The 26,194-nt window shown below is 38.7% G+C and overlaps 1 protein-coding gene across 1 annotated transcript in view; it reads left to right on the top strand.

The window, feature by feature from the left end:
* The window catches only part of GPC6 (glypican 6), a 1,088,996-nt gene that overhangs the window by 258,284 nt on the left and 804,518 nt on the right, over positions 1-26,194 (top strand). Inside the window, exon 2 of the mRNA XM_049701023.1 lies at positions 14,874-15,032. Within this exon, the coding sequence (XP_049556980.1) occupies positions 14,874-15,032 (159 nt within the window). The remainder of the gene's footprint in view (positions 1-14,873; positions 15,033-26,194) is intronic.

Genomic DNA, 26,194 nt, shown 5'->3' with positions numbered 1-26,194 from the left:
CCCAACACAGCCAAAAAAATAAATTAAAAAAAAAAGGAAGTTTGATTCAATCCACTTAAAAGTCGCTAGTACAGACTTTGCGTTTGTGACAGTTACTGGGGCCTTTACCAGCTTTGCTGCCTTCTCCTAGATATGCCATGATTCAACAATGATTCTCTTAAAGTATTTTTTATGAGTGAACCTAATATTCTTGCTTTTTAATTTTATTTAAAAAAACCTTTTTTTAACATCTTTATTGGAGTATAATTTCTGTACAGTGGTGTGTTAGTTTCTGCTTTATAACAAAGTGAATCTGCTATACATATATCCCTATACCTCCTCCCTCTTGCGTCTCCCTCCCTCCCACCCTCCCTATCCCACCCCTCTAGGTGGTCACAAAGTACCCAGCTGATCTCCCTGTGCTATGAGGCTGCTTCCTACTAGCTATCAGTTTTACATTTGGTAGTGTATATATGTCCATGCCACTCTCTCACTTTGTCACAGCTTACCCTTCCCCCTCCCCGTATCCTCAAGTCCATTCTCTAGTAGGTCTGCATCTTTATTCCCGTCCTGCCCCTAGGTTCTTCATGACATTTTTTTTTTAGATTCCATATATATGTGTTAGCATACGGTATTTGTCTTTCTCTTTCTGATTTACTTCACTCTGTATGACAGACTCTAGGTCCATCCACCTCACTACAAATAACTCAATTTCATTTCTTTTTATGGCTGAGTAATATTCCATTGTATATATTTGCCACATCTTCTTTATCCACACAGTATTCATTGCAGCTCTATTTACAGTAGCCAGGACATGAAAGCAACCTAAGTGTCCTAATATTCTTGTATTCTACTTAGTGCAAAGTCCATTACTTACATTATTGAGTCAATTTTAATTTTATTTATTTGCTGAACCAAAATATATTGGGTGCCATTATGGGTCTGGTACTGAGCTAGGCAGTAGAGGCACAGCTGATGAAGAAAACACAGTCCTATTCCTCAAGCAGGCTGTGCTCCTGAGAAGGACATGGATGGACAGACTGGTCATTGCAGTGCAGTGTAATGCAGGGCCATGTGCACATGTGCTGGGACAGCAGGAAGTGAAGTGACACTTCACCTATACTCAAGAATCAGGGAAGGCTCAGAATAAGTGGTGTTTAAGCTGAGACCTGATGGATGAGAAGGGATGAGGGGCAGAAGAAGAGGTGCAGAAGAGAAGCTCATAGCTTTCCATCTAGAGAGAATAGCATTGCCAAGGTCCAGAGTATAACTGAGCATGATAATTTTGTGCTCCCAGTATTTATGTTTGGCACAGGACTTAAGGAGTGTGGCAAGAGATGAATGGAAATTAGGCTTTTCCATAAATAACTGCAACTCAGATGCATTGGAATGAACACTATAATAAATGCACAGACCAGAAAGTAATGCAGTTATGTGGGACGTGTTAGATCAACCTCAAGGTGAACAGTGTACATTTCTTGGAGGAGAAATTATTTAAATTCAGGGGATTTTTCAAGAATTAAGAGTGTGAACCCCCCAAAATTATTACCCAAAAAACTATGAAGAAGTCCTGGAAGACAAACTCAGTAACCCAGATCAAAGAACTTATGCATATATTGTTATTATATAATAAATTGGGCTAAGTTGGACTTCTATCGTCCATGTGTACTCGATGGTCTACACATGTGCTTATGTATATTTTCTCTTCTCCTAATACAGCAATGTTTAATATAGGAAGTCTAACGACAGAGTATGTAACTTAATGACAAATAACCATGAGGGGATGCATAGACATAGATGAAAGTTACATTTTGAAGCAACATCTGCCCTCCAAAGATTAATCATCCCACTCTAGCCTTTTCGTCAAAACTAGGGCCTGATTCAAGCCCATTTTCCACTGATGTCTTACTCTGCAGGAGCCAATCTGATAAATAAAGTATTTCCTTAGATTAAATGATATTGATTTAATCAATTTAATCCATTATTTTGCATATTTGGATTTTAAGGGCTGGGTAAAAGCAACACTACACGTGGTTTTCATGTCCATTGTCGGATATAGGAAACTATCGATTCTACCTCCTGTGAGGCCAGTATGAGAAATATATTCTCAAAGAAGAGACTATGAAGAAGAAAAGGCTGTGATTATTCCTAGTGTCCCTTAAGTATTGAGTTTTTATTCCTATTGAGATCTGTTTTAAGTTAAAAATAAGATACTTCTTTAAAACAGTATGTAAAGGCATTTTTAAATTGTCTTTGAGCGGTATGTTCTTTAAAATTCAATTTGGTCTTTCATTTCTCCTTTAAATATATAGGGATATGTGCTTTAATTTCAGGAGAGTTTTTGTTCCTTTCTCTTCGAGGGTCTGTACTCCTTTTGGTTTAAAACCATGGCTGGGCTTTAATCACACAAATTTTTGAATGATAATACTTGACTATACCACTGTCATCTGAACACTGACATTTTAAAGCCCCAGGTTGGAAAGGATGATGGAATTTATTATAGCATCTGAAGTGGTATCATGTTAAAATCTAGGTCCCCATACACAAATTTTAGAAAGAGACCTCTTGCCCTTTATTAATTGCAAAAGTGACACCAGGGGAAAGGACTATCTGCTTTTTGTAGGCCTCCCATCACTCACCTGTGAAATAGAGGCTGAGTGAAATTTACCTATGGGCATCCATCTTAAATGATTAGTGGGAGTTAAAGTAATTATTATAAATTATAACAATTTACAGCTCTATGAGTTGTAAAAGGTTAGATATTATGGAGTTTCATTGTCATAAAGGCAGACATTTAAAGAAATATACAGTTATAGACTGTACCATAGATCTTCCAACATTTCTAGTCATTTTGCCTTTTATTACTTTACTCTATATGACATGATCAGTGTTGCAATCATGGTTTTTACAGATGCCTACTAAAATTGCAGTATTTTATGGGAAAGAAAAATAATTTTTCATCCTGGCTTACATGCAGTTCAGTTTGATTAGGTTCTTAATCACTCTCACCTAGCCTCGGCCCCTTTACGAAATTGGTCTGCCCTAGTTTACAGCCATTGGGCTTTGAACAGTAAATCCTAAGTTCTCAAGTGAGCTGTCATATAATTTATTAAGAATGCTGATCTGCTGTTATCAGGGTCAAAAACAAGCCCTTTGTAGATCGGTTTATTGTATATCACCACAGGATCACCAAATTCAATTGTAAAAACTGCTAACTTTGGGAGAGCAAACACGGGTGTGGGATTACAGTTGCAATAAACTTGAAATTCATCATCATCTCTGGATGAATTTGTAGGCGGCAATTGGCTTGATATATGCATATGGGTTACAGAACAAGAGAGACATAAGTCAGCATCTCTGGTCAGTTGACATGCAGACGGTCACTGGGAACTGGTGACTGGTGAACTGGAACTGGAACTGGAACTGGCGCCTGGATTGGCAAGCAGTCTTGAAACAGTATAACTAGATTTTTGCGAAGCATGCCCATAATGATGCCATTCAGGCTGTAGAATTGTAGATATCTTTGAACATTTGAATATGAAGTTTTTTGGCAGTTCCTAAGACAACATGGCAAATGAATTGTGAGCAGGCGTGAGATTGGCAACATATTTATCAGTGCTACTTAAAACCCCGTGTTCTAGATTAGCAATTATGGGTCTCTCTTATGGGTCCCAAGACAATGTGTCTATGAAACACAAGTGGAAAATAAGCCTGTATAAAATTTTTTAGGAAGAATGGTAAAGATGTCTCAGACATCTCTAAGAATACTTCTAAGCAGGACATCTTGATATCATCGAAGAAGAAAACATGCATAGGATCAGTTCAACCTACCTAAAGAAGCATTGGCTATTTATAGTTTCACAAGTATGCATTAGTAAGTGGGCTTTTGGCCCTCTTTATTATTGCTTCAACACAGTATTGAACTTTGGCTTCCAAACTTTTTGCCTACAATGTACTGTAAGAAATAACATTGTTAATTACAAAGCAGCGCATACATGCAATACACAACGGTAGCAAAACCTTCACAAGAAACACTTACCCTTAATTCATAGGATGAGCTCTGAAATACTCTATTCTGTTTTAAACGTGAATGCTTGTGGACATGTGCTAAATGATTTCAGGTCCTGCGGTTTGAAAGATATGCAAGCCAGGGTGAAGTGAGAGAAACAGGTGAAATCTTTACTTGGATGACCCTGCTTGCTATTGAAACATGAAAGATAGGCAGTACCACTACTGCTTGCCTAGAGATTAAGTAGGCAAAGTTACAATTAAAGAGCTTCTGTAATTAACGCTGTGCCTGTAAGAGTCCTTAGCGGCTGGAAGGTGACTGAATGGTGAGAATTACGTGCTTTTTACAAAAGATCTTATGCTTATCTGTAAGGTAGTCTTAATTCATAGATATATCTTTCCTTGCTGGACTCCAAGCTTCTTAAGCAGACTCTTCTTATCCCTTAGCACCAAGCATAGTACTTAACCTGTTACTTGTTATGTTATAAATGGTAATTGAATAAGTGAATGGATGGATGAACGACTGAAGAGAACAAAAGAGTCAGATGTACTCATCATTTATTACAGAACTTTCCATGTGCCAGCAGCTATGCTAGGACAGTGAGTACTACAAAGGTAAATAAGACAGGCTCATAATGGCTGGTTTGGGGTATAATAGCAGTGGGTATGAGCAAATGGCTGTGGGATAATGAACCTTAGGTCTTTCATAACAGTAGCATAGAGGAACAGCTTCCTTCTCAACTCTGTCCCTGTGTCCTGGAATAGCAGCCACAGTCTGGGAATGAAAATTGCAAAATGTGGGTCAATCACTTTGGTTTACCTTTCCGTGACATTAGCCCTGCTTGTGACTCATGGTGACTTTTCCTTTAAGCACACCTATTAGCCATGGTCGCCACTCTCCAACGTTCCTGAAATAACTACTCTATTTCACTCCTTTTCGCCTCTCTGGGGAATTCTTTACTGTACGTTAGTAGCTGGAAATGGCTGGGAAGAGCCAATTTTCTTCTGAGGCAAATAGGTATTTGGCCCATAGATGTCAATGTGGGTTGCGGAAATGGCAGATTCCACTGGTCTAGGGTCATTTTAATTGAATTTGGGGACTTAACTAATTGAAAGAAAAAGCCAACCAACAACATACAGTACTTGAACTTCATGTCATGGTGCACCTGAACTGGCACATACTAGCCAGTGAGAACTCACTTAAATTTGCAGGAATTTTGGGAACCTATTATTAAGCACAGTCATTATTTAAAAACCACATTGTATAAATTTACAGTTAAATTAATTGTTAAGAATAGGGTAATAAATTCTCAAAATTTATCACCTTCTAATCATTTTATTATTTGTTACACTCTTGAGGTCTTCATATCTGTATGCAGGAAGTGTTATGTGATGGTGTGTTGCTGCATACCTGTTCCCAACTTGAAATTCAGTAACATCATTTTGGTAACTAGAAATGAGAGAATTTATACCTTGGAAATTGGAAAACTATAAGTCGGGGCTCCCCTTCAAAACCTAGAGCTGGTTGTTAAACATTTGCCAACACAGCGCTGACTCCATCTCCAATATCTCAGATACTGGGATTGATGGGCACTGAGAAGGGAAAAAAAAAGAATAAACAATGGTTCTACACTTTAGTAAACAGATAGTCATAGCCAATCGTAGTAAGTGCCATTGTAGATGGTTTAGGAGATAGTAGAGCCAGTACACAGGTTTCCATACGTTCTCTTTTCATGGAGTTCTTAGTCTTAGTGTCTGTATCACTCATGGTTCTTCAGAGAAACAGAACCAAGAGTATATATCTCTCTATCTATATATAAAGAGAGATACACAGACACACACACACACATGCTATACCACCTACATATTTATGTGTGTACGGTGTGTGTGTGTATATATATATATACACACACACATACTGTGTAACCTACATATGTGTGTGTGTGTGTATGTGTATACACAGAGAGAGAGAGAGGTTTATTTTTAGGAACTGGCTCAAGAGATGTGATTGGGGGGCCGGCAGTTCTGAAATCTGTAGGGCAGGCAGGCAGTCTGAAAACTCAAAGCTGATGTTGCAGTCTTAAGGCAGAATGTCTTTTTCTCAGGGAAGCCTCCGTTTTTGCTCATGAGGGCTTTCAGTCGATTGCATGAGGCCCACCCTCATCCAATTATAGAGGGTAATCTCCTTTACTTAAAAATCAGACATCTTAACCACATCTACAAAATACCTTCACAGCAACACCTAGATTAATGTTTCATTAAATTACTGGGTACCATAGCCTAGACACATTGACACAAAAGTGTAATTTTTCTATTATGCTCCTAGGCTAGAGGAAATACTATTTTACTTCTTGTTAAATTCAAACAACTCACTATTTATACCCTGAAGAACTTAGCCATTTGAAAATATAATACACATAGAATGTAAGAAAAAGATAGGTGTACATCACAACGAAAGGGGAGATGAGGGCGTGAGGTTTCTGATACCTTGACTTGGCTTTTTGGTTATCTTGTTCTCAGACACCTACAGATTATAACTGAAGTTTTCCGTACTTAGATAACTTTCAGTTTGATTTTGAAATACAGAAATAGTGAGATCAAGATTTCTTTACTGGACTTCACTCTCGGAGAACTATCTTGAAACTAAAAATTAACTTTTTGGATGTTGATGAGATTTTATTATCATTTAACTGCTTCCTATATGAGCATTTTATATTGAACATACAACCTGGTGAATGTAGTACTCAGAGGAGTAGGAAAGGAAAGGTCCCCTTGGGAGATTGCTGAGTTTATTAGAATGGCTATTTATCAGAAGGTGAATCTCTTGGGAAAGCACGCTCATTAATTCCACTGTCCATCTTTCCCCAGTTCATTTTCAGTACACCTCTGGGGTGGGTACTGCCTTTTGATCATTTCTCACTCCAATGTTTTTCTGATTATATTAATACTTGAAACAATTTTAAAATTAATTTTCATTGGAGTGTAGTCGCTTTACAATGTTGTGTTAGTTTCTGCTGTACAGCAAAGTGAATCAGCTATACATATACATATATCCCCTCTTTTTTGGATTTCCTTCCCGTTTAGGTCACCACAGAGCCCTGAGTTGGGTTCCCTGTGCTGTACAGTAGGTTCTCATTAGTTATCTATTTTATACATAGTATCAATAGTGTATATATGTCAATCCCCATCTCCCAATTCATCCCACCCCCTTTCCCCCTTGGTATCTATATGTTTGTTCTCTATATCTGTGTCTCTATTTCTTCTTTGCAAATAAGATCATCTAGATTCCACACATATGTGGTAATATACGATATTTGTTTTTCTCTTTCTGACTTCATTCTGTATGACAGTCTCTAGGTCCATCCACTTCTCTACAAATGACCCAATTTCATTCCTTTTTAGGGCTGAGTAATATTCCATTGTATATATGTACCACATCTTCTTTATCCATGACAACAAGATTCAGAGATATGATGAGAAGAGGCTGATAAAACTCAAGGAATGACAAAATAATTCATCTGTTCCCTTTTGCCATGACCTAGGTGCAAAAAACTTTTACTCTTATTAAATATCCTTCCTCCTTTGGATTTAGAATAGTCAACTACAACATTGTGATTCATCAGTTAGCTTTGAGATTACATTTTACATTGGCTTTGCATTAATTTTTTTACGAAAAAAATGGTGTAATAAGTTGTGTGGCTATTTTGTGACATATTTTGAATTGTGGAATCACATCGTTGTTAAGATTTGCTGTTGTCCCTGTGAAATTTAACCACGATTTTGTTGAGCTATTTCCTATGCCAAAGAAGACAAGTTGCAGCAAATAATTTTTTTTCTGAAATCTTTCTATTCTTTACTTTTTTAAACAAATACTGGGAAAGAATATGCTATGTATTCTTGTGTGTGTGTATGTGCATGCACGCGTATGTGTCTACACTTACAAATTACTGATGATCGTTTGTGTTAGGACAGTGCTTTCATTAAATGTCTCAAAATTTTACATGTATGAATTAAGTAAGATATGTCATGTTAAGACAAGGAGAAACCTCTTCTATTTAAAAATGATCAAACTATCGACAGAGTTAACAATTTTATAATATATTGAGTCAAAGTAAGAGGTGAGAAAAAGGAAAGATCACTTTTGGCACTCTCACTGCTGCATGCTCTGTAAGACCATCTTGATTCAAGCAGTGCCCATTCTCTGTCCCCCAGACCCCTCACCCCTTGTTAATTCTAACCACTCTTTATTCTATGCCCCATCTTCACCCCCCAGACCATCAGCTTTTCTAAATAACAGAAGCAAGGAAATGGTAAAGACCCAAATCATTGGCAGAAGATCTATGGAGGTGGGGTCTATACCATCTAGAGCAGAATGTTTGAAATCATTTGTCTGCAATTCTTGGAACAGATTTAAACAATTAACTCATGGGTGCCACTCAAAGGATTTATTTTTACAAAATGCAGAGTGAAAATTTTATAACTAAAAGTGTTAGTACGTAAAGTCTTTATCAGCAAGTTGACAACATCAAGGATGACACTATTATAGGTGACTTGAGTGATAAGACCCACTGAAGTATACTGAATATGAATTGAATTTCTTAGAACTTGTGTAAAAGTTTGAAGATTTTTCATCATGGTACTGAACAACTTTGTTAAAGAAAAGCAGCCCTTCACGAAATGGAAGGATCGTTTATAATAACGCTTCACAATGAAAAATGTTGAAGAAGCGCTTATTTGGAGGTTTGGGGAATTTGAACTTAAAGAATGAACTAGAACATACATTTGAAAAATGTGGCTTTCCTAAGGTCTGCCACTTCTTATTAGCCCATATAGGAACTTTATGACACCAAAAACTGTCCAGAGCTATTAACTCCAATTTAAATTTTCTTAGCTATCAGAAACTCTAGCTGTAAGTTCACTTATTCTAGGGTATTTTACTTCCCTAAACCTGTTTCCTTGGATTCTTTGCTGCAGTCAACTTCCCAGGCACTAGATGTACAAAATGATTGTTTATTTGAGGTGACATATCAAATGATGAGACTCTAGCTTGGTACCAGACACAGCTAATTGACTGCGGGGGTTTTAATAGTCCAAGGATGAGAGAACTTTGGCATAGAACGTATGCTCTGAAGAGGGCCAAGTCTAAGACAAATATTGCACTCGAATCAAATGGTATTTGGAGGTTCAGACGCTGAAGTGCTCTGTGTTGTGAGATCTTGCCATCTTCTTTGTACTTTTTAAAGTGTTTTGATTTCCTACCTACCTTCTAGGAGGTGCCAGGGTAGTAATTTCCCTCCACACTCCCAAACACTATAAAAGCCAACAGTTTGTCTATAGTCTGTGAAATGTGACTCATTCGGGGTACTTCATTTTGTTGTTTGTTTATTTGGAATGTGCATTCTGAGATCCCTGCGTGTCACCTCCGAGGGCAGAGTCTCCTGCAGGCGACCCACAGAAGCTGACTCCTGTGGTTAATGAGGTCCTCCTGTCTCCTGCTCTTTCCCACCGTGCCACTCACCAAGTCTATTCCTGGCAGCTTTCAGACCCTGGGCCATCCCTGGAGGGAGCTCGATCTGGCAGAAATCACATTTCTGCTGTCACCTCAGCATCCTGGAGTGAAAACAAACACCTGGGCAGGCATTTGGGGAAAGGCATTGTAAAAAGTGACACATAGTTGAAAGGAACATGTAGGAGGAGCAGCCCCATCTCTTCTGTCTTGGAAAACAGATGACAGTTTATGGTCTGATTGTATGTCCCCAAGCCTTTGCTCACTCTATAACTTCCTGGTGGAACACCTTTCTTCCACATTTTCGATTTCTTTTGTTTATTTTAGAGCTAATGAAGATTTCTGTAAAAACACAGGGACTCAGGAATTCACTGGCATGAACTTAAGGTGCCCTAAGAAAGCAGGCACCTGTGTAAGCTGATTTCCTGACCTTGTGTCTCATCTTGCGGGATGTGAACCTATCATCATGATTTGCACATAGATTTTTCAATACATGTTTGATATGTCAGGGTACAGTCATCATAGTTTCAATCCCACATTTTCTGCCTGGAACCAGCTATTTAGTATCTTTATTATTAGTGATCTTGGAGGTGCCTGGTGGTACTCCAGTTGAGCTAAATATTGTATCTAGTTATGTAATAGATAACATCTAGAGAACCTAAGGGGATTTGAGAAAGGAGTGTGGGTGGGAAAATCTAAAAGGACAACACATTTTTCTCCCTCATAAATTACAGCTTTGGAAGAATCCCATTATTAATACAAATACTCTTAAGTGTCAGGAAGTATTTAAACTGAGAAAAGTTTCGTATTCTTGCTCTTTGGAGAAATTGGAACAGGAAGGGTGAGAGGTAATTTTGTATACAGCCAAGTAGCTGTCGTGTCTGATTTCAGAAAGTCAATATTTCAGGTGTTACAGACCCTGTGGTCTCTGTCTAACTACTCTTCTGTTCTAACCCTAAAGCAGCCATAGACAAGGCATGAATGAGTAGGTGGGAATGTTTTCCAATAAAACTTTATTTATGAGAGGGGAGGGGCAATATAGGGGTAGGGGATTAAGAGGTACAAACCATTATGTATAAAATAAGCTACAAGGATATATTGTACATCAAAGGGAATATAGCCAATATTTTATAATAACTATAAATGGAGGATAACCTTTAAAAATTGTGAATCACTGTGCTGTACACCTGTAACATAATACTGTACATCAACTATTCTTTAATAAAAATTTTTTTAAAAAACTTTATGGACAATTAAATTGGAATTTCATAAAACTTCACATAGCACAAAATATCATTCTTTTGATTTTTTAGAACCATTTTGCTCACAGGTCCTACAAAAACAGATGGTAGGCTGGCTTTGGCCCAGAGGCTATGGTTTGCACACCCCTGTTCTAGGGCCCAAACTAAAATAAGTAAATGAACCTACTCACAACAAATTGTCCAGTTGTCCTGAGTCTTTTTGGCCATTCAAAATCATCAGGTTGTTTTGGCAGTTAGCAGTGGCCTCAAATTAGGGGGAGAGAGGAGCTGTTCAGGAGTTTAATTCCTCCACAGCCTTCTCACCTAGTGATGTGTTAGGAAGGAAGCAAGGCTCAGTCTCAGTGGACCACAGGTTTCATGGGCGCTGGTCCTGTGTGTTTGGGGACATCGTCGTTGTCTTTTCCTAGGAACTCTAAGAAGAGCTTTGCACCGAAGAGTTACTCTTCCTATAGTACGATTCGTCCACATTCTGGTGATCTCCCCATCTGTTCACTTTCTCTCTCCATCTTTTTTATCTCTGTCTCTCTGTCTCTTTCATTATCTCTCTGCCAGGGACCCGTACAGAGGAGGAGACATGAGTTGACTTCTTAAGGACACTTTAGTTCAATTAAAAAAATCGAACACTGCTTTGAGTTAATAGGGCAGCCTCTTACATATATTTCCATGACTATATATACACACACACAAGAAATAAATTTGGTTTAAATTTGTCCCACTAAGAAGTATCTTTCTCTTTTTATTTATTACTTGACATAAAATACTGATCTTCTTGGAGTGATTAGAGATGATCAGACCTCCAATCCAATCTAATTTCATGAATGTGGATCCACAGGGTTTCTTCCACAAGTATCCTGAATACAGCTATTTCCCTCAGGTCATAAAATGTTTATTTTCTTTTGGTCAGTTTTTCACCAGAAGTCCCATGCATTTTGCTGTAAACTCAGTTGTAATGATTCAGAAGTAGAAGGCAGTCCTGATGTACTAAATCTTGAGAAATGGACATTTCATTTGTGCATAATATAGTAGGAAATGGAGTAGGAGGAAATAGGAAACGGAGTAGGGGGATTTAAGAAAATGGTTTATAACAGGTCAGGGAAAGGAACATTCTGTAAAGTTGTTAATATTAAATATCCACTTAATCTGGAAAAAGAGAGTTGTTCTTATCAGTTAGCCTTGGTATTTTATAAAAAGAAAATTAGTGATTTGTGGACCATTTGCTTTTGATAAAGCCATACTTATTCCTTCCCAGTGTTTTCAACTCTAGAACTACTTTTCTGAATGGGATGTATCAGAATCACATGTGGGAAAATTTCAAAATACACATTGTTCTATCCCATCTCTTTTTGGCATGGTCAGTACCTTCAAATAGGAACTCATCAGGAGCGCACCTGTAGTTGAGCACGTTGAGTTACCACTCGATGCAGCAAGTAAGGATACACCATGGAGAACCAAAGGGTTTCTCAGTAAGAGGGACTTCAACAGACTCTTCTGTAGGATTTGGATTTGGGTGGGTGATGTTGGGAAGGGTTCCAAGAAGCAGGGCCTCACCCTAGATTGGAGGCTGTCAGAAAGCAGAGGTAATTCTATAATAAGGTATCTCAATAAATGTGACCAGCAAGGAGGGAGACTAGGATGAAGATCAATCTGTAAAAGGTAAAGAAGTACAGAGGCTCATTTTGCCTGAGAGAGAAGGTACTTTGGGGATGGCACAATCACCTTGTTTCTGTCTGTGCTGAGACAATTTGTTTTAAATTAATTAATTAATTTATTATTTATTTTGGGCTGCATTGGGTCTTCCTGGCTGTGCGCAGGCTTTCTCCAGTTGCGGCGAACGGGGGCTACTCCTCGCGGTGTGCAGGCTTCCCACTGCAGTGGCCTCCCTTGCTGTGAAGCATAGGCTCTAGGTGCACGGGCTTCAGTAGTTGTGGCCCACGGGCTCAGCAGCTGCGGCTCGCGGGCTCTAGAGCGCAGGCTCGGTAGTCATGGCGCACGGGCTTAGTTGCTTCGCTGCATGTGAAATCCTCCTGGACCAGGGCTCGAACCCGTGTCCCCTGCATTAGCAGGCGGGTTCCTAACCACTGCGCCACCAGGGAAGTCCCTGAGACAAAATTTTGACGTGGCCTTGCTTTGTCTCATTTCATCCTCGTCTCAGGGTACTCTTGTCTGAGGTGGGTGTTCTGTGAGATTGTTTAGGTGTAATAGTTGCGGTGACCTGGCTGTGGGTACCGGGCAGGCTGGCTTCGAATGTTAAGGGCAGCTTGGTTTTTCTTTCTGAATATCTACCCCCTGCCCTCCTTTCTGTCACCACTGTGGTGGCTATTACTTTCTAATGACATATTTCCAAGTTTTTATTACAAAATATTTTAAATGTATAGAAGAGTAATGATAGTAATATAATAAACACCGTGTAACTATCAAGCAACTTATGAAATAAAAGATTATAGATAAAAGTATTTGAGCATTTCTCTCAAATCCTAATTCCTCCTGGGAGGAAACTGTTCTCTTGAATTTGATGTTTATCATTCTCAAGTACAATGCATTTTCCCTTCCTTTTAAAAAAAAATATACCTAAGATATTTTATGGTCTCCTTCCCTTCCAGGAATTATATAAGATCTAACTTTAATACAGACCCGTGATTCTTCTTTATTCTGGGGTTGTTTTAAGTAGGCACTAAAGCATCCAACTGCATGAGACAGACACCCTATACTTCAAACAGGGTCATGGGGACATAGTTTTATATAAGTGCTGTTAAACATTATAAATGAATTGTGATCATCGCATCAAGCACTCGTTCATTTGGTTTTTCCATGCCCTACAGTGATTTTAATCACAGGGACAATTTGTTGGTTTTATTTAGCAAGATGTTGGGTGGATTTTCCTTCTTCCTTCTGCTGGCTCCGTTAAGCATTTTTGACACTGACGGAGCTGAATCAATTGGAAATTCACATTTTATGCAATAACAGACCATTTTAATTTCATGAAGCAAGGGCTTGGCTTCCACTTGCAAATAGCACCGAAGAAAGCAATATTGTCAAAAGAAGTGGCCCAGTATATCGAGAGATAAATCTATTGAATTAAACCCAAAACTTTCATTACCTTTTGCTTTACATTTCCATACAACATAAGCATTAATTAAACCCATCAGTGCCTTCCTCCTTGCAGGAGAACATTTTCTCTCTGACAAGAAATGTTAACCGAGGGAACATGTGGCACAGGAGACCAGCCATTAAAATCACACTTGCTTTCACTGGGAGGAAAGCTGAGGCATTCTGACGGTCGGATGAGCAGAAACAGAACACAGCGAATGATTGCCATCTTTTCTTGGCCCTGCTGTCTAACAGACTATGGTGATGGGGCTGAATGTCTCTTGCCTCACTTCAGGTTTCCAAAGATAAGCACATTTATAACTGTATTGCATCTCTTGTCACCCGGCGTTTCCAAAGATAAGCACATTTATAACTGTATTGCATCTCTTGTCACCCGGCGTTACTGGGTACCTTTCAGATGAAAACAGGAAAATTGTCGTGGTCTTCTGGGGTCTTTAATGTACCTTCACTTACATGACAGGGGCTGGAACTAAATGTCAGGTCTCTTAGTCCCTTTGGGCTGCTACAACAGAAATACCATAAACTGGGTGGCTTATAAACAGCAAACATTTACTTCTCGCAGTTCTGGAGGCTGGGAAGTTTAAGATCATGTCACTGGTAGATTCAGTGTCTGGTGAGGGTCTGCTCCCTGTTTCACAGACCCCATCTTTTGGCTGTGTCCCTAAGTGGCAGAAGGGACAAACTAGCTCCCTGGGGTCTCTTCTAGAAGGGCACCAATCCCATTCATGATCTAATCACCACCCAAAGGCCCCATCTCCTAATACCATCACCTTAGGGGTAAGGATTCTACATATGAATTTTGGGGGGTCATAGACATTCAAACCATGGGGTGGGTTCAACTTCAGTCTGGAGTATTTGGAAGGTTAGATACCCTGAGGCCCAGATAAAAGTTCATGGGGAGGGCTGGGGGGCTGGTGGAACAAGGACCCCAGGATTTGAGGGAGATGTCAGAGGAGCAAACTCCCTGAACCCCTTATCATTCCATGCTGACGTTTACGTACTCCTTGCAGGGGAACACTTAAGAATCTGTCCTCAGGAGTACACGTGCTGCACCACGGAAATGGAAGACAAGCTAAGCCAGCAAAGCAAACTGGAGTTTGAAAACCTGGTGGAGGAGACGAGTCATTTTGTGCGCACCACTTTCGTGTCCAGGCACAAGAAATTTGACGGTAGGTGACAGTTTTTATTTCTCGTTGTTCTGGGTGCGCTTTTCGATGCGAGAGTCTTGATATTATATGAAAAACATTTTCTTTAAGTGGAAGCTTTTCTCTCCTTCTTAAACATTTATAACTGTGTCTATTTTTAGAAAAGGCATGAGCGCTCTTGACAATTTTTATGTCTTGGAAAAAACCTGAGTTAACAAAGAGCTGTTTGGCATTTGTGGTTCGCCTGTGAGATTTATTCTGAATGATTTGGCTTACGTTCTCATTATTAGAGTGATTCTAAGTCAGGTTTTGTCACACCATAGCTTGTCTTCAGTTTCCATCTAGGGATTTGCTTTGAAGTCATTAAATGTCATTTAAAATTATTTGAAATAGAACATCACTTTTAAGAGGACAGGCTTGTTTTAAAATGCCCAGTGACATAGACTCCTTTATTTTAGAGTTTTCCCTTCCTATAGTATAACTACATTTTATATTGTAGTTGCAATGCATCCAGCAGAAGGTTTAGACCCTTCATTTATTTCTTGATAATAAGCAGTCGACTGCATTTCTGTATTCTATTTGTTAAATAAACATTTTGTATTAGAAAGCACAAAGGGTGAAAGTAATTATTACTAGGTTTTCAGCATTGAATTTTCCCGTCAGAGCCTCAGAAAGATATTCAAAAGCAATCTGACTTTTATCAACTGAATGAACAATAAAAATGGTAAAGATAATATTCTTAGGTGGTGAAAGTTGTCAGTGCTCTGTGAAATGAATGCACCTTACTATGGCTCGTTGTAAACCAGACTTGCAAATTGTAGGGACCCTTCTCTGTGCGCCTTTGGTTTTAGGAAGTTGCCCGAGGGCAACAGAACCTTCATTCATTTCCTCCAGCCTTTCCAATCAATGCACAACAAAGCCAGTTCAGAAAAACCTTGCCAAAGTTCGTCTTTTTTTTCTTGGGATTTTTTTTTTTTTTAATACTCGCTGTAGTAGGCAAAATGTTCTGTTTCATTGCTGTTTTAAACTGGCCACACCAATTTCTTTAAATCAGTGCTCCAGGTTCTAAAAGGCTGGTCCACCTGGTGGTGTTTCAGTACTCAAGATAATGTGACATTTTCCGTGTAATTAAAGGGACTTATATTTTTGCAAGTATGTTTCAGCATCTTCACATTCTTCCTCTGTCTCTCGCTCTGTGTTCAACTGTATATGTGGATGTATATGAAAATAACTTTATTTAGAATTGATGCTGCAAATGTTGTTCCCTTAAATGCAACTAGGAGTACTTAGGAGTTGGCCTTGATTGACAGATTACAAATCCAGTGACCTTCAGGAGCCCCTGAAGGGGCTCCTGTGTTTGAGGAACTATAATGTATCGGTTCAAACTGAGGCAAATTGAAAGGTCTTATTGTTTGTTACAAAAAGCAGGTGAGGGTGATCTGCTGCTTCTGACTTCTACCTACTTCTTTAGAAAACAACTCTTAGGGCTTTTATAAAGCTGTGCTCCAAAATTAAGTAGGAATAATTCCAGAGCAGTATTCACAGTACATAATATATATTCCTTTAAATAAAAATATTAGACTTAAGGTAGATTTATGGGGAGTTGATTTTGTATTTTTTAATGAGTAAAGCTATTCAGCAAGACTGAGCCAGGTACTTCCTGTATTCTCCTATCAATGACTTTCAATATTTTTGAATTTATAATTGGTAACCCCAGATCTCATTACCCTTACTAAAGAAACCACTCTCTGTGTGTGTGTGTGTGTGTGTGTGTGTGTGTGTGTGTGTGTGTGTCTCTGTCTCTCTCTCTCCCTCTCTCTCTGTCTCTCTCTGTCTTTCTCTCTCTGTACAGGTACGTTTTAAATTTTTCTAATGTACTTAGGGGTATTATGTCAATTGGTTTGACAAGACATTGATTTTGCTAAGATTCAATCTGACGTAGAGGGTGATGAATTCTCTAACAACAGTGCATTTCATTATAGTTGCATTAGGCTGGGATGGGAGAGAAGATTTTTTTCAAGGAAGCTTTCAGCTAAAATCTAAATGTGATCCTGGTGAGCTCAGCTTCTGAAGAGCTATTTTTAAAAAATTATAAAAATATATAAATTAAAAAGTCACCATTATAATTTCTGATCCTTCATTAGGCAATTTCATGAAGGTCAGCCATGCAATTGTATGATTTATCTTCTTATCCCACAAAGGTGATCCTGCTAAGTCACCTTTCAGGAACGCTGGTGCATTCATGCGGGCAGTTTTCCATTTGTCCCCTGACCTTTCTTTAACCACTTCCTCGTGGCATTTATTGATGACTGTCAGTTGGTGCGCAGAGGAGCCCTGTCTGGGATCAGCTGTGGAATGTTACCCTCTGAGTTTTATTTTCCCAGATGAGACCAATGGTGCTTTGAGAGACTTCAGGTTTATTTTTAGTAGCTTCCTATTCTGTGGGTCATTTTGCATTATTGCTGGGATCTCTGGATTCCAACGTGTTCATTTTGCATTTCCGCCTCTGGTCCCACTTTCTCAGAGATCTTGATTTCTCATCTGAATTTTACAGGTCTTTGCTGGCTATGTGTTCTTTATTATATGAAAGACAACTGTATCATATGAGAAGGTGACCGCTTTCCTTCCTATTTTCAATAAGTACAGCAACTAATTAAATTGCACCTAATATATGTGATTCAGTCCATACTCTATTCAGAGAGGCTAGATTCTATCACTGTTAATCATTAGTCTATAGTCCTGGCATTCCTTATTATACTAGAAATGTTTTGATTCCATTTAGCTTGTCATTTTGGGGCAGAGGTGACTTTTAAAATTTGAAATTCAAAACCATGTAACAGAACATAAGATTATATTTATTGTCATATTCTTTCCCATTTTCTATGAATATCTTTAGTAATATTTAGAAGATACTGTATAAATTTATAAATATTCATTGCATGGTCAGAAGCTAAACCTGAATGAATATGAATTTTCCCCCACTTCCTTAAATGGCCCAGCTTTGTTCCATAGCCCCATTAGCCGAAATGTGTGGCTGAGAGGCAATGAATAGAAAAAAAGGGTAGCTGAGAGGCAGTGAATTGAAAAACTATATAATATCAATTGCAGAAATTTTCCCTCTCTGGCAGAGAATTTCCTTATAACTGAGTAGCTCTTTTTCTTTTTCAACATAGAGTTGAAATATGATGAATATATATAAAATAAAAGTTTATGTTCTTGGCACTGGTACTTTTCCAAGTATCTTGCAAGGTTTTTATTTGTTTGTTTGTTCTGCCTTTTCTGGCCAAATCTCCACCTCTGGCTGCCGTTACACATCTCTGCAAGCCCCTCACCTGTTGGCCAGGGCCTGGCCACCACAAATGTTCTCTCAGAATACACAGGGATGCTCTCAATTTGCTCTGTAACCAAGTCCAGGTTTTCTAACACATCCAGTGGTTAAAATTATGGATGAAGACCCATCCAGGTACACCTGGAAGAATGATCACAACTCTGTTGCCTTACTTCTTGCTTTCTCACCTCCGCCAAGTACCCCAGACAGCCAGAAGTACATAAACAAATAAACAAATCATATAAAAATACAGAAAAAGTGGCATCTTTGTGTATCCACTCATTTTCCTAGCATTTTTGTGTTTAGTAACTGTCTGACCTGTCCTATTGGTATTTGTATCTAAATCCTAATGGCTGTCATGCTTCTAAGTGTCTAATTTGTTAGGATCCTAGGAAAATGGAGAACAATCCAATACTCTGATAATATTAATGGTGATAATAGGCAACATCTGGCCATGTTCCTTGCCCGTTACAGATGTTAACCTACTTAACACAAGTGAATTGCAGGGCAAAGCCACACAGACACTCAATGGCAGAGTCAGCAACCCGTCCCAGGCTGAGCACTCCTGGATCCTTGCTCTTAGCTGTAACTACCCCATAATCTCTCTCGTGCTTTCCAGCCCCCAAATGTGCTGAGATTTCACCATCAGCCACATCTTTTCCTCTGTCTCCCGCTGCCGGTTCTGTCCCATTAATTGTGGGGAGGAGGTGGAAATGTCTTACAGAGAAAAGTGGAAAGAGATTTTTTTTTTTTATCCTTAAGAAACGAAAATTACCCATCTACATATAGTCCAGCCCTCAAGGAACCTGGAGCCCGGAGAGAGTAAATGACTTGCCAAGTTTCCACCAAGAAAGATGAAACCAAGACTGTAACTTGATGCTTTTGACTTACATCAGATTTATAAATAGTAATGTGATAGCAAGTCGATATTCAGTTGAAATTCTAACTCAGCTTTTATTTGTTTTGAGTGGACACTGGCTAAAAATTACTGATATTCTTTTAACAAGGAAATAGTGATATTGGTGGGTAAAGGATCTAGCCATATTTTTATTCCATTGAAGGTCGTCCCTAAATTAAAGGGACGTGAGTGTTTTGTGCAAAAAAAAATGTTATTAAATCAATGAAGGCATATTATTTATTTTTCTCACCTCACGAAGCCCTGGTAGCTTCTCTCTCGATGTAGGTACCAGTACCCTCTTCTCCAGAATCCTGTATGGAGTATAGATTATTCAGAGACAGGAACATTTAGTTGAAGGTGTATTTTCTTTTGGCAGTTTTTTCTTCAGATTTATTTGAGCTGGTATTTATTCACATCTGAAGCTCGATATGAGGTCTTTTGTTTAGTATGTTCTCGGCCTTATTATTTTACCCTCCTTCCTGGTTTTTATTTGCGTGTTTTAATGATACACATTTGTCTGGAGATTTTGGCAGCAAGTATATTTTTTAAAGCAAATTAAAAAAAAACGTTGAGCAGTAATTTCAATCCTCCCAAAGAACTTATTCCATGGTAACACCCTCAGACTTCTCATTTTTACTGAATGCGGGAATAATTTATACATGGCGGCATAATATTTTTGTGCTGCAGATCTGCATGTGTTTTCTTTTTAAATATCACTTCTCATCTATATATTGTAGAGGTGACAATAATGTAATAATATCTTTAAAATATGGTCTAATTTTCTCACAGAATACACTTATTTGAGAAGCAAAAATTCCTAAGTTGTTTTCCTTATGGTAGTAGAATCTTCTGTATTTCCTGTCACATGGGTGATGTGTGTGTGTGTGTGAGTGAGATTTCAATTTGGAAACATTTATTCAGAACCTACTGTATAGAAGGCACTTAACTAAGTGTATAGTAGATACAAATATGACTAATAGTGACTAAAATATGGTCAGTCTGTCACAGTGTACCTTGTTGGGGAGACATAAGTATAAAACTAACACTAAGGAAGCAGAATCAACTATGCCATAAAGTAGAAGTCCAATGGAAACAGAAAGGAAGGAGTCAAGTATTTTATTGAGAGGCACCAGAGAAGACTTTTGGAAGATGGGACACACAGGACCCTTAAAGAGTGACTTAAGGTGGTGATGGTTAAAGAGGTGACAGGCACCAGAGATTTTGTTGGCATGTCCACAGAGTCCTTGGGACGTGCAAACATAGTTACCGTTGATTGTCCTGCAACAGTGTTACCTTATTGACATTCGGCCTACATTTATGACGTAGATGACCTGTAGAAACCTTTTTGGTCCTGTATCCGTCTGCTATTGTTTTGTAACAACTAACCGCAACATTTCAGGGCATAAACAAGAAGCGTGTCTTTTTCCTTGAATGCGTCTTTGGGTTGGCTGGAGTTTGGCTGTTCTGGCCTGTGCTCAGCTAGGCCTGCCTCTAAACCACGGATCTGGTCTGGTCTGGTCTGTTCTAGACGTCTTTGGGAAACAGCTCTCTGCCTACGTTCTTCTCACGGTGGAGTTTGGACCTAGCTTAGAATTGGCAGGCGGTCTTCTCAGGTTCCATTGACCAAGGCAAATCTCATGGTGATTCCCAAAATTGACAGGCAGGGTGTATAGAATCCGCATGGAGGTGTGGAGATGGGGGAAGGAGTGAATATTCTACATCCTAATCTACCACAGTCCTCGACTGACTGCTGTTCCTTAAACAACGTTTTACCTTCCACGTTGACATGTGGTATATATATATATTTTTGGCAGGGGGGCAGGGGTGGGGGGAGGCAGATTTTCTAGGAATTTGAGAGTAATAAGTAATTTCTAAATAAAGCACAGTTTGGCAAACACACCCGTTATAGACTACGTCCCATATCCTAGCACATTAACAAGCACACTCAGAACACACACACCACTTCCATGATATTATTCAAGAATAAATAGACGTGATATTTCCATTTCTTTTGCTACTAGCCCCCTTGTTTATTGAACAGAATAACAAGCTAACTGTAATTCGTAAGGGTTATCATGTTAATCAGCGTAGGAAGTAATTAGCCAAATGCCTCCTTGAAGTTTGCTGGGCCACCACCTCAATGACATGTATTTCATCTGGAAGACACTCCTCTGGAAGTCAGGATGTGCTGAATTGGGTTTTAGAAATTGGAGAAATGGTCTCACTGGCATTGGAAAGTAATTTGCCAATTCTCCCAAAGGGCAGACCTTCCAAAAGCAAGAATCAGCTAGCCTGGGATTGAGCGTTGCCAGAACTAGTAAACAGATTTATAAATCACAGATGCCTTCCATGTGCTTGAGATGTGGGAATAGATGATCCATGGCAGGGCATTCTTTAAATTGCAGTGCACGAAGAACCCAGATCTTTGTACAAGTGAAATTTGTCTCTCTCTCTCTGTCTCTCACTTTCTTTCTTCTCTTTGGACAGATCTTTCAAAACTAAGGAAACACCACTGATCAGCAGCTGTGTGTCCTCTGTGATGGACTACCAATCATTTTCTAATTGTTATACCCGTACCACACACCTTCGAGTAACTGAAAACATTAAGCTCTCAGCGTAGTTGTAATATTATCATCTTATTATCACCAATTCCCTTGTATGGTGGGTTGGCTGAGCAGCTGTTTCACAGACAAGCCGATTTCTTTCAAGTATTACTCTATCAGAGGCTGAAACCAGCCTACCAGAAGGGGTCTTGGTCCTGAATATTAATGAGCAGACAAGTGTCTGTTCCCTGACAGTGGCTCACTAATCCTTTGAGTAAGTATGGCTAAATTACAGGAGAAATTTTATTTCAGTTGAATTGATCTGCCACTGGATAGAGAAAACAGGTTTTCTTATTTTAATGAAAATCAAGAAAAATATTTAATGGTATGTAAATTAGAGCTCAGTGGAAACATTTTTGTCTTCAAACCTGAGAACACAGTAGCTCAGTGTGGACTGGTTCAGCTGCATGGTGTGTGTAAAGATGACGGAGACCTCATTATCTCCTGTTAGGTGTGATGTGCAGTGGGAAACAGTATAAGCCCTCACTCTCTAACTGGAATTTTGTATCATTTCTCAAGTGATATGGAATTGGAATAAAAACGGGCTTTCTTCCTTCACCGAGACAATGTAACATCTCCCTTTTCCAAACAAATAACAGGGTAAAGGAATAAGAAAAGTGTTTGTATGCTTTTCTAAGATTCAAAAGAAAATTGTGCAGATGAATCTTTATCTGAAATGACGTACCTTGTCCTGATGGAGTCCCTGAAGTGGGCAGATAGAAAGAACAAGATGGGCATAAATGTGATAACGGTTGAAGCTAGTTGATGAGTCCGTGGGGCTTTATTATAATGTTCTCACTTTTGGGTGATTTCTAAATGTATGTAATTAAATTTTTTTTTAAAAAAGAGAGAACTGACTTGAGCACATACAGGATGAAGATTTCCAGACTGTGAATTCATTCTAGATATAGAACAATGCCAACAGGTATTGCCACTCTGTCTTGCGAATTCAACAGTAGTAAATTACACAGGACATACCATTTTCAAATTGCAGAGGTGAACACAACTTATAGAGATTTTTAACTCAGGTCAAGGCCACTTAGCTTCTGCTTCCACCCAACATTTTATTATTGTGTTGCTAGAAGTGGCATCTCTAGTTTATCCACAGGAACAGACCTATTAAAATGAGGCTTAATCCTTAGATCTTCCTGTTAAGTGTGATTCAAAATGTCAAACTCTTGGTTAGAAGATGTATGGACAGCAAGACAAGCAGATTATTCAAACACAAACTTTGGCAAGATTCAGAAGAAAATGTAAAGCATATATTATAAATGCATTGTAAATAACATTTCTGTATCACTAGGTAGTCCTCCAGTGATTCTCGGTTGAATGACAACCAGCATGAGCTCTGGGAGTTTGGCATTTTAGCAAACCCAAAGGAAGAGACAGCTTGTCTGAACAGTTAATTCCATATGATTCCATGTATTCCATTAGACAGGAGGAGAATCCTGATCCCACATGTGGAGGTAGAGTTGGTAACCAGCTAATAAGCCTGCATGATTCACGCCACTCAGAGAAACTGTAAAACAAATTTAAAAAGTACTGATTGCACTTTCAGAATTTTCCATTTATTGTTCTTTCAAAAGGGTTTTTTATATTCATTAAATGGACAAATATTGTTCTTCAGATGATTATATATAGTAGTACATGATCTTCACACTGTTTCCTCCCTACCTAGTGGTTTAATTGAGTCCAAACAACTTGAGAATGAAAAGCAAACTTTGAAGGAAGATAGCAGGAAATCGGGCCTCCAAGGCTTTTCCATGCTGGAAGAAATTGTACTTCTCCACCTATTTTTAATTTCTGAAAATTTCTTTGCATATTTTCTCCTTTTGAAAGAACAGTGCGTGGTCATTATAGGTTTTGGTCCTCTTGCCCTCCTGTCTCCTTCTCCTCAGTGCTTGTGTAGTTGACATCTTATCATTTTCACTTATTTAGTAGTGTTCTTTTAATACTACTCTTTTAAAAAAAAGTATGATCTATTGCGTAGTCCCTCTTGAAGTGTAAGCTCATTAAGTTTCCTATTTCTATTTTATCTTCCTATACTTGACTTAATGTGGAGCAAATTGAATAATGCTGCAGTGTTGTCTGACTGTGGCACCGACCTGCACAGACCCAAGGGCACAGACCAGTCCGATGAATTACTTAAGTTCCTATAATAAATACGATAGAAGAAAATAGGAAGCCTTGAATTCTAGTTATCTACTAACTCTTAGGGTCCATAAACCTGGAAGTCATATTTGATTTGAGCAGCATTTATTCCAGTGGATTTAATGGAACTCATTTTAAATTCCCAGAATGAAGATAGTCTTGATTTGGAGTGGAAATAGAGGCCCTTACCTCAAAAAGCGGGATGAGTGCACACACATATACACACACACACACACACACACACAGGTATATACACATGAGTACAGTGGGGTTAAGGTACACACTAGTCACTTGAAAGACCAGTTAACCCACAGATTTGTGTGTTCAAACACTGGAGATTTTGATTCTGTGGTCCCCTAGGGACTCAGAAATCTTCATTTTGCTTAAGCATCTCACATCTCCGGGTCAGCACACTTGGAGTGTCACTGGTTAAGTGGAGTTGAGAGATCAGTGATCGGGATGTAGATCTGAGTCAGAGAAGAATGACAGCGGCTTTTAAATCTTTGCTTTATCATGTCAAAGTCAGTTTAAGTCTGCCAATAAAACGTCCCCACTATGTAAGGTGGGATTCAAGCATCTTTTGACCAAATGGTGGATTTTACACATTAAGCAAGTTTCTCTTTTCTCCTTCGGATTTTGACAGTGAATTACACTCCAGATCCACAACTCATTTTATCTTTTGCTGATCAAAATTATAATTCAGTTGAATTTTTTTATATCTGTGAGCTAAAAAATTATTTTCTTTTTCCTCTTTTATTTTCTAGTTTATAGGATCTAACAGATATTTATTTTTCACCATCTAGAAAATACATTTCAATTTTTTTCTTTTTTTTTTTATTTTTTGGCTTGGGTGATGTTTTCTGAAGCCAAGAATGTAACTTTTTTTTTTTTTTTTTTTTTGTGGTACGCGGGCCTCTCACTGTCGTGGCCTCTCCCGTTGCGGAGCACAGGCTCCGGACGCACAGGCTCAGCGGCATGTGGGATCTTCCCGGACCGGGGCACGAACCCGTGTCCCCTGCATCGGCAGGCGGACTCTCAACCACTGCGCCACCAGGGAAGCCCCTGTAACTTATTTTTAATAGCATTTTTTGATTCTAAAGTATTATATGTTTATTATAGAAAACTTGGATTATTTAACTTTAAAGCATTAAAGAAAAAGTTACTTTAAATTTATGCTCACTTGGGGGGGAAAAAAAACTGGCTCTGAGAAAACTGAGGTAAAAATGTAATAATACTAATATTTGGCTTGTCATGAAAGCTTATTCAAATAACTTCAAAAAAGAACTCTTAATTAAGAGTTGGAACTCTTAATTCCTGTGTTTAATAGTTTATAAATATAAAATGAAAAGCAGAACCCAGTGTCTGTAGGAGGGAGGGGATTTCCTATTTTCTGGGGATAATATTTCCCTACACTTCATAACATTTGGTCAATAAAACTTTGGGCCACTTTTACTATAATTGAGTTGGTCTTTATTGAGAGTGTAATCAGAACTGTGACAACGTAGTTCTGAAGATTTGAGTGGTGTAATAAATCATGATTTATATTAACGAATAGGTCAAGGATATAATTAGGATGACTCCTTCTCACAAAGTAATGATTTAAGGAAAATAATATGACAAATTTTAATGTCCTCTTGGAATAGTAGTCTACGGTCTACGGACTTTGTTCAGCTGATCATTAGGTCAGCCAGGCTTGCTGTCACTCGCTCCGCAGTGCCCTGATACGTTTTACTACAGGAAGTGGCTTCTATCACCGTTGTCAGGCCTGGAGAGTTCCAAGTCCCACAGACAGAGGATTTGCACATGGGCACAACCTCCTGTCAGTTTCAAGGTTTAGCTCTTTTCTGGTGCATAGAACTCTGGATTGTGTCCTGAGATCAAAGAAGTTTGGGAACAAACTTTAATTCATATTAGTGTTATACATTTTTAAATTGCTAAATACATTCCCCAGAAGTATGTATGCTTCTGTTTTCCAGTGTTTGAGATTATTTTTCCCTTTGATGCTTCTAAATCAGGAGTCTGTTTTTTTCCATGTAGATTCTAGGTGCTTAATGCCAGCCCTCCATTTTTTTCTTTATTCACTCATTCATTCCCCATAGATGAGGAAGGGTCTACATTGTTCATGACACTATGGCAAATATTACTTTTTTAAAAAGCCATGTAAGAAGCACAGACCCTGGAGTCAGCAGACTAGATTTCAAATATA

This window comes from Orcinus orca, chromosome 18 (genome assembly GCF_937001465.1).
Source record: "Orcinus orca chromosome 18, mOrcOrc1.1, whole genome shotgun sequence".
Lineage (NCBI taxonomy): Eukaryota > Metazoa > Chordata > Mammalia > Artiodactyla > Delphinidae > Orcinus > Orcinus orca.
The sequence above is the reverse complement of the archived record's forward strand: the minus strand, read 5'-3'. Positions and strand labels throughout refer to the sequence as shown.